The 10,065-nt window shown below is 38.1% G+C and overlaps 1 protein-coding gene across 3 annotated transcripts in view; it reads left to right on the top strand.

The window, feature by feature from the left end:
• The first annotated feature begins 3,501 nt into the window (after window positions 1-3,501).
• The window catches only part of YTHDC1 (YTH N6-methyladenosine RNA binding protein C1), a 34,165-nt gene continuing 27,601 nt past the window's right edge, over window positions 3,502-10,065 (top strand). For 2 of the 3 annotated variants that reach the window (XM_058180678.1, XM_058180679.1), the window contains exon 1: window positions 3,502-3,769. In XM_058180678.1, the coding sequence (XP_058036661.1) occupies window positions 3,742-3,769 (28 nt within the window). In that variant the 5' untranslated portion in view covers window positions 3,502-3,741. The remainder of the gene's footprint in view (window positions 3,770-10,065) is intronic. The other variant, XM_058180677.1, reaches the window with a different exon arrangement.

Genomic DNA, 10,065 nt, shown 5'->3' with positions numbered 1-10,065 from the left:
CTTCTTGCATCTGGTGACAATTTCCATCCGATGAATAGAAAACCGCATTAATAATGTCATCTATCAGGATCCTAGAAGCACACCTTCTCTATAGTGGCACCTGCCTTCTGGATTGGCCCTGAAAACCTGGCTTGCTCCAGGCCTTCTTTTATTTTGTTCTCATCTTTATTACCTTTGCAATCTTTATTCTTTTGTTTTGTGTTGTTTTAATATTAACAACTTGTAAACTGCCCACTATCACTGGGAATTGAGCAGCATTTAAATGTAATCAATAAACCCTTAAAATAGGATTACTTGCAGGACTGTTGTAATAAAGATTGAAATGCTTCAAAAATGAGTATGCTAACTGTAGTTTGCATTGCTACTACTAAAATAAAAGGTGTAATAATGCCCATTTGATATAGAAAAAGGATTACCTTATATTGTGTGTGCACATGCCTTCAAGTCAGTTTTGTTTTCACTCCTGGCAACTGCTTGAACTAATTCCTAAAGTTTTCTTGACAAGATTTTCAAGAAGCTATTTGCCATTGCCTGCTTTAGGACTGAACCAAAGTCACCCACCTGGCTTAGGGCTTAAGGTGGAACTAGAACTCATGGTCCCCCAATTTTTAGTCTGATGCCTTAATCGCTACCCATATGAGATCTAAAGGATTATCTTACCATAGAGAAATGCAGGCTGGTATTGCACATCATTCTAAGCCAACAAAAATCCCCAGTATAATTTATCCTGATGCCTTGTTCATATAATATGCATGTGTGGGCTTATTTGATTTTGACTTAGCTATTCATGTGTGAACTATAGATTATATTTTAACAAATTGTTAGACTATGGTTGCAGAATCCAGTAACTAGTAAAATACAAACACAATACAAAAATACAAAAAAAGAGCAGTAAAATGTTCAAAATAATATAATTTATTAAATAGTATTCTTCAAATCCCATTTTCTCAAACCTACAAACCTTCCAAAATATGCATCAAAAAGGAAAATCAAACATTATACATGCTAACGAACAATTACAATTGTTAAAATGGGGAAATGAGACAATTAGGCAATGACAGCTTATTTTGATTAACCTAACTTTTTGTTACAGTCCGAACATGCATTCGACTGCTATAAAAAATTCCTGCATTCTATTACCCCCCTCAAAAGGAGGAGAAAAACTGAACAGCGAAAAAGAAGGTGAAGGCATGAGTGTTGGCCTCACCAGAATTTTTTGGGGAAATAATTTTCCCCACAACTTGGGAAAAGGGGCCGCATTCCCATCGGACACATGACATTGTTTGTAGAAGCTTCTCTTTTATTTTTGCTTTACCTTGTCTAGACTACCCAGCATATTGAAAATTGACAGCAACGCCCAGGATGTACAACTAGGCTGCTGCAAAGGCCATCCTAGCCACATCTGAAACCCCAGGAGCATCATTGAGTCTGCAAAGCCCAGGGCTTAACCCGCTCCCTTTACAGCCAATTTACATCCACGAACAAGTATAAAAAGTGAAAAGAGGGACACATAACTAGGGCAGAATATCAGCAAATAGCCCGAGCTGCAAAGATGAAGTGAGGAAAGCTAAGGCTCAAATGAACCAAGGCTCGTGACAAAATTAAAAAATAACAAAAAAAGCTTCTTTCAAAATGTTAAAAACAAGAAAAAGGTCAAGGAAACAATTGGCCCAATAGTGGGAGAAAGTGGCAAAAAGGTGATAAGCAACAGGGAAAAAGCAGAACTACTTAACTCGTTGTTGTTGTTGTTATTATTATTATAATTCTTTGAGAAAGTCACAAAATTAATAGACCAGAAGAATACTGTGGATTTATTTGGACTTCACTAAGACATTTGATAAAGTAGACCAGGCATGTCAAACTCGATTTCATTGAGAGCCACATCAGGATTGTGTTTGACTTTGAGGCGGCCAAGAGGGTGTGGCCAGTATGGGCATGGCTAGCTTGACACTCAAATCAGAGGTACCTGTGGCGGCCCAAGTGCTCTGCCAGCAAAAACTAAGCTTTAACCAAGTGTTAATACTTTATAATGCCTTGGTAAGGCCACACTTGGAATACTGCATCCAGTTTTGGTCACCAGGATGTAAAAAAGATGTTGAGACTCTAGAAAGAGTAAGAGAAGAGCAACAAAGATGATTAGGGGACTGGAAGCTGAATGGAATGGAATGGAATGGAATGGAATAGAATAGAATAGAACCGAACGGAACGGAACAGAATAGAATTATTTATTGGCCAAGTGGGACTGGACACACAAGGAATTCTTTCTTGGTGCATATGCTGAGTGTACATAAAGAAAAGATACCTTCATCAAGGTACAACACTTAACAACACTTAATGATAGTCATAGGGTACAAATTTAACACTTAATGATACAACACTTAATATAAAGTGTGGTTGCTGGAATTGGGTATGTCTAGTTTAATAAAAAGACGACTAGGCATGACATGATACCAGTGTTCCGATATCTCAAGGATTGCCACAAAGAAGGAATCAAGCTATTCTCCAAAGCATCTGAAGGCAGGACAAGAAGCAATAGATAGAAATCAATCAAGGAGAGAAGCAATGTAGAACTAAGACAGTTAGAACAATTAATCAGTGGAATAACTTGCTTTCAGAAGCTGTGAATGCTTAAGCACTGAAAAATTTTAAGAAGAGATTGGACAACCGTTTGTCTGAAATGGTATAGGATTTCCTGCCTAAGTAGGGGGTTGAACTAGAAGACTTACAAGGTCCCTGCCAACTCTGTAATTTTATTCTATTCAATGAAATGGAAATGGTAAGAATAACCAGGGTTCTGAAACTCCCCCACCCCGAATAACATCTGAATATACTTGTGATTGAACAGGCTATTCTGCTACAAAGGTGTCGGATTCAAAGCCTCAGCCTCTCATTATTTGCAACAACAAATTGCACATTTACATTATGTACACTGAGAGCATATGCACCAAGACAAATTCCTTGTGTGTCCAATCACACTTGGCCAATAAAATTCTATTCTATTCTATTCTATTTATCCTACAGCCTTTCCTCTCTCGGCTTCTGCTCCCACTAATTTGCTAGCTCTTGGAAGGCAGGTGCAACCCACTGCCTTTGAAAATGGCTTTTCAACCGCGCGGCACAGATCATACAGCTCAAACCCAAAGACAATTTTGGGTGGAAAGGGCAGGAGCGCCGGAAACTGCCAGTGTTGCTTTGGGACGGGACGGAGAGAAGGCTTCCCCCCCCGCGCCCCGTCTCACAAGCCCCAAGGACGCCCAACCTATCCTGAAGTGTTGGGCATGAACTCCCTAGGCGGGTTTCCCCTTCATGCCAGCCGCCCTTTGCAGGCTTTCGGGGGGGGGAGTCACCGCTGGGAAAAGATCGCGCGCATCGCCGCGTGCAGCCCGCCCGGCTCCCTCTCTAGGATGGCGATCCGCTACTTCCGCCGACACCAAGGCCGCGTCTTGTGACGTGTGGCGTCCGTCGCGAAGGGCATTGTGGGAGCGAGAGAATTGTCGCGTAGGAAATCAGCACCAAGGAGAGGAAGGAAGAGGAGGAGGAAGAAGCGGGTTCTGAAGGGAGCCTCCATTTTGGCTGGGTAGCCCCCGAGAATATATAAATATATATATATATTTTCTCGCTGGATCGTTGTTGGATCTTGTCTGCCACTCGCTTCCTCGTCCCTCGTCACCAAGCGGGGTTGCCTCTCTCTGCGTGGCAATCGCTGTGCTTATTCTATCCGGGAGCGGCTGCGGGAAAAGGATGGCGGCCGAGAGTCGGGAAGAAAAAGGTATGGGATCAGTCCCTTCCCTCCTCCTCCTCCTGCTCCTGTACCGCATGCTGCCATGGCAGCGGGGCTGCCCGTAAGTATGCGGTTAGCGGTGGGAGTGACGCGGAGTCGGCCCACGACGGGCGGTCCTTCCCTGCCCTGAGGTAAACCACGCCTTTCCCCTCTTACGAAAAGTGTCGGCCAGGGTTTAAGAGTTCACTCCAATTACTGCTTTCTGTCTCCTGGAAGGGTCAAGCCGGGGGAGGTTTTGGGCATTTAACAGTAATAAAGGTCAGGTCAGGAAACCAGATCGAAGACTGAAAGGAGTTTTGATTGCATTGCATGGGATCCAGCCGGGGGCGAGCACGGATGGATTCCGAGAGAATTAAACTATCCCTTAAAAAATATGCAGGACGTAATTTTCGTGAAGTACTTTTATTGCAGCATTATTGATTCTGGTTTTTTATTACTTGTCTGTATTTTGATAATCGCAATTCACCCTCAAGGTGAGCCTGTCCTATTATATATGTATGTATGCAAACTGAAGCTGAAAGGATAAAGCCATTAGTTGATGTTGATTTGGAATAAGAGAATCTGAGTTTATACTTTGCATGTGCAGCTGCTGTGATATATTAAGAGTTTTGATTTCATGTACAGCTTTTGGGGAAACTTCTAATGTTTTGGAGAAACGTCAAATGTTCATCCATCTGTTAATGTTAATAACTACATGGTAGGAAAGAGCTTCCCTGAAACATAGGAAAAGACATCTATGTACTGCAAGTAAGACTGGGGAGACCCAGCTTGAAGGCTAGCTCTGCTCACTGAAGCTCATGAGGTGATTTTTCAGACAATCGCTCTCTCAACTCAGCCTCTTTCACAAGGTTGTCATGAAAACACAGAAAAGGTGAGAGAAAAAGCAGACCAAATAATAGAAATAAAATAAATATGCTTCTACAGAAACTTAAGTCTCTTATTCATTTGTATTTGAAGATCAGGATTAATGGAAGAATCAACATTTATTTCAATGACATTACAGAATTAGATAATACAGTGGACTAGCTGGTGATGGCCAGTATCTCCTTAGAGAATTTGGAGTTCTATCTTGGAAATTGAGAATGGTGTGGAGTACAAGCAGAGAAACTGTTTCTACTATGTGTTTTCTCAGTCATGTGACTGTCCATTGCAAGTAACATATGACCCAGAGAAAAGTAGTGTCTGCTTTAAGTAGCTGCTGACAGGTGCTGCATTTGCATCCCCATACACTATGAATTTTATTTAAATAATGTATATGGCCATCTGTTTCATAAAAGTGATTTTATCACTTTTGTAGATCAAACAAGTACTGAAACATTTTGGCTTAACGTAATGTTTTTATGTAAGTGGCATACCATTAAAGATTGACTTAAAGTATGCATTCTCATAGAGATTATTTAAAATTGTTTAATGTTATACTTTGTAGGGGGGGTTATTGTAATTCCAATCTGGGAATATTGTACAGATATATTTATTATCTGTACAATTAATGGACGTTTTCTCTGTAGAAAAGATTTATTCAGATACTACATATATTGGAACAGAAGATATGTGGAATAGTCTCATATTTTTAATCAGTGCTAGCTACTAGAATATGCCTATGTATGTGTGACTATTACACACTAAACACATTCCTAAAATCTGCTTTGAGCTGATTATTTGCAAATGTAGATTCTCTATCTTCATGCCAATTTTTTTCTCTGAAACTGAAGGGAATTGCTGCTTTTCAAAGGTAAAAAAATGTCTCCCGGCCTGCCCTAATGTTTTAGACCATCCCTCTGTTCCCTTGTATCATGAGGACAAAACTGAGGTTATAATCTGGACTGAAAGTTACCAACTATCCAAATTGCAGAAAATTTGGCTGAGGAGATTATTTTAAAAAACATTTTTCAAACATTGAATTAATTCTCAGAAGAAAAAGCAGTAACATAGTTGTGTTCTTACCTAATAGGAATCTCTATAGAGTGTTTTTTTTAAGTCTTTTTTCCTTTCTTCCCCTTTCCTTTCAGATTGTACAGATCTCCCAAGTTCATCTGAAACTTAATGAGTAGTTTTAAGCCTCTATTTGAATCAGTAAATAGAGGCACTCACTGAAAGGGGAATTAGTTTGAAATTAAGTTGTATAGATAAATTAAAAATGAAGCAAGGTCTTGAATTAAATCTCATGAAAGATTGGATTGGATAGTTTCCATTAGATTTAACCGTTTATAAACGCATGCCTGTAAGCTTTATACACTTTGTGCACAATTATTAGGCAAGCTGTATTTTGGAGGATTAATGTTATTATTGAACAACTAAAGTGCTCTTGGTCAATCCAAAATGTTAATAAACTTCAAACCTGAATATTTAAGAAAGTAAACGTTAGGTTACTTAGGAGAATATCTATGTGTGCATAATAATTGGACAACTATTAGTGCAAAATTATTCTACAACTAAATGAAAATTTCCCCATCTCACTTATTTATTTTAATCTGTTAAAGTGAGAATAATAAAATAAATAATTTGTAAAATTTACAAATAAACATTTCTGACAGTTCAAAAAAAATCAGTGACCAATAAAGGCACACTTCTTTTTAATAACAGTCATAAGCCTTCCATTCATGGAGTCTGTCAGTTTCTTGATCTGTTGTTAATCAACTTTTTGTGCTCCCAGACACTGTTCAGAGAGTTGTACTGTTTTCCTTCACCATAAATCTCCTGCTTAAGAAGGGCCCACAAGTTCTCAATGGGATGTAGGTCAGGTGAGGAAGGGGGGTCATGTCATTCGTTCATCTTTAAGGCCTTTACTGGCTAGCCACCCAATGGAGTACATCGATGTATGCGATGGAATATTGTCCTGCATAAAAGTCATGGTCTTCTTGAAAGACTTTTCCTTCAAACACTGCTTGAAGAAAGTATCTTCTAAAAACTGGGAGTTGATTTTGAGTCCCTCTTCAACCCGAAAAAGTCCAACTAGTTAATCTTTCATAATACCAGCCCATACCAGTACCCCAACTCCACCTTGCTGGTGTCTGAGTCGAAGTGGAGTTCTGTGCTCGTTACTGATCCAGCCACAGGCCCATCCATCTGGCCCCATCCCATCAGTCCATAAACCTTTGAAAAATCTGTCTTCAGATATTTGTTGGCCCAGTCTTGCCATTTCAACTTTTGTGTCTTGTTCAGTGGTGGTCGGATTTCAGCCTTCCTTACCTTGGCCATGTCTCTGGGCACTGAACAGATTGTACTTCTGGGCACTCCAGGTAGGTTGCAGTTCTGGAATATGACAGCATTGGAGGATAATGGGTTCCTGATACCTTCATGTTTGATTCTTCTCAAATCTTCGGCAGTTAAAGTGTGTCTTTTTTTCTCAACACGTTTCTTGCAACCCTGTTGACTATTTGCAACAAAACGTTTGATGGTTCTGTAATCACTCCCCAATATCTTAGCAATTTCAAGAGTGCTGCATCCTTCTGAAAGACTTCTTATAACTTTTGACTTTTCAGAGTTAGTTAAATCTCTTTTTTAGCCCATTTTGCTTAAGGAAAAGAAACTGCGTAATAATTATGCACACTTTGATGTAGGATGTTGATCTCCTTAGGCCACACCCTCCCTCATTACACAAATACACATCACCTGATATGCTTATATTAACTAAGCATTTAAATTTATACAGCTTGGAGGTGGAAAATATGCATATAAAGGATGATATGGTCAAAATGCTCACTTGCCTAATAATTGTGCACATGGTGTAATACTGTATGTAGTATACAGGTAGTTCTCCATTTACTACCACAATGGAGTCTAAAATTTCTGTTGTTAAGTGAGACATTTGCTAAGTGAGTAAAAGGTCCCATTTTACGACCTTTCTTGTCACAGTTGGAAAGTGAATCAATGCAGTTGATAAGTTAGTAACATTATTGTTAAGTGTATCTGGTTTTTCCATTGATTTTGCTTGTCAAAAAGTCACAAAGGGTGATCACATGATCTTGGGACACAGCAACGGTCATAAATGTGAACTAGTTGCTAATCATGTGAATTTTGATCACAGGATCATGGGGATGCTATAAAGGTCATAACTGAAAAATGGTCATAAGTTACTTTTTTTAGTGCCGTTATAACTTTGAATGGCCACTAAATGAACTGTTGTAAGTCGAGGACTATCTGTACACGTTTTTGCTTTGAAACCTTAAAAACTGCTAACACTTGTAGTAGCTTCCATACAGTCTTTGTGCTCCTGTTTCCTTTTCAATAACTATCCTAATTAGTTCTCTCCAAGATCATGGAAAAATGAAAAAAAATCATTGCAAGATATTCAAAGACCTAGCTTGTTACCTTAATTTCTATTTATTTGCTAGCAATACTAATGATGGGAGGTTCTCTTTGATGAATCATAGCTTTACTTTTGAGATAGGTAGTAGTTAGCTTTTCCTTATCATAAGGGCTTGAAAACTTCTGAATCCAATCAGTAAAATAAAGAGGGTAGTGATGTCACCAGCATAACCTTGCTGTTACCTAATAAGGGAGAATAAAACTTACTATTAGTTAAGAGCTAAAACTATAGAATTTAAATGCTAAAAGGGAGAATACAATCTTGATTCACATCTTTCTATATGGAGATTTCAACAGATAATTAGCTTTTTCTGATGTATCTAGGATGGGAACATTTTCATGTAGCTTTTTAACTCAGTGTAACTATCTTGGCTCGATGCAAGAGTGAGTCAGTTTCTACCAAAACATATATTGCTAGGTATAAAATCAAGGTATAAATTTTAAAACCCTGTCTATTTATCTTCCAGAACTTTTTCTCAGTGAAGTCAATCCAAAAGTCCCCTCCCCCCCCATAAAAATGTTTATATATTTTATTTACAGTGACCAAAAGTATTTAGACAATAAAAGCTGGATCAGCCCTGTTCTCTCTTTTCTTTTCTTTTCTGTTCTCTTCCTGAGACTCATACAATATATCTCCAATTCTTAGGAATGTACAGAAGACTTATGTATATATCATTAAGGCATGTAAAGATAGATGCCAGAACTGAGGCCTGCAATCTGTATTCTTTTTCGTAGAAAAGGGGAAATTGGATCATATAGGAGGCTTCCCACTTTTAAGTTGTCAGTTCAGTTTGCGAATGTGAGAGAGAACTACTATGATACTGGCAGGTGAGAAGCAGGTCACCTTAGATTACTTTGAGCTGCAATGATGGGAAATAAAGATTTAGGGAAGAACCACAAAATAACTCACCACAAATTTCTTCCTTGTGTTGCCTATTACTTTACCAACTCTGTAAGAACTCCTTGCTCTATGAAAATTACAATAATCTAGAAGCCACTACCTTTTTAAAATTAGTCAAATTACATAAGTGGCATTATTTCAGAAAAGTGGCATCCATTTTCTTTCTTTTGATTAAGCTTTGTACATATGGGTAGTCCTTGGCTTATGACTACAACTGAGGCCAAAATTTCCATTGCTAAGCAAGTCAGTTAAGTGAATTTTGCCCCATTTTTTATCTTTTTTGCCACAGTTGTTAAGCAAATCACTGCAGTTATTTTCCATGCAGTCATTAAGCAAATTTGACTTCCCCCTATAAGTTGGCTGGGTACAAGTGAGGATCACATGACCCTGGGATATTGTAACCATCATAAATAATGCCAGTTGCAAGCATCCAAGTTTTGATCATGTGACCATTGGGATGCTGCAATGGTTGTAAATGAAGTGTTCATAAGTCATTTTTTTCATTGCCATTGTAACTTCAAAATATCAATGAATAGTTGCAAGTTAAGACTGCTTATACTTTTAAAATCAAAATTTTGCCATAGAGTGGATAATTTTTAGATTTTTTTATTTTAAAGACTTAGTAAGTTAACCTTGAATGCATGCACCCATGATCAAACCAGGGTTGTATCATGAAATGGAAGAGTTTGTTTTTATTTTGTGCCTGATTAGGTATAACCTTGTAGGATTGCCTGCATGTTTGGATTTTGTCTCTTAAATTAAAACGTTATGCAACACTAGACCCTTCTTGGAAATTAAATAAGTTTGAGTTAAATTCCACATTTTTGTAGATCATTTCATTCTGGCATTATTTTTGTTTTTCTCTATGCAGATTATTTTCTGTTAACTGTATGGCTTTCTCTTGAAACTTAGCTAATAGTTAATGGAGAGTTTTTGATATTACCATAACTATAGAAAAGTATTAAAGGATGAAACTAATTTTTTTAAAAATCATATAAAATTATGGCGTAAGTAACGATGCTGGATCCCCATTCCTCCATATTATATGTTCCAGTAATGTCATGTCCATTAGAAA

The sequence above is a fragment of the Ahaetulla prasina genome, chromosome 4, assembly GCF_028640845.1.
Source record: "Ahaetulla prasina isolate Xishuangbanna chromosome 4, ASM2864084v1, whole genome shotgun sequence".
NCBI classification, from domain to species: domain Eukaryota; kingdom Metazoa; phylum Chordata; class Lepidosauria; order Squamata; family Colubridae; genus Ahaetulla; species Ahaetulla prasina.
The sequence above is the reverse complement of the archived record's forward strand: the minus strand, read 5'-3'. Positions and strand labels throughout refer to the sequence as shown.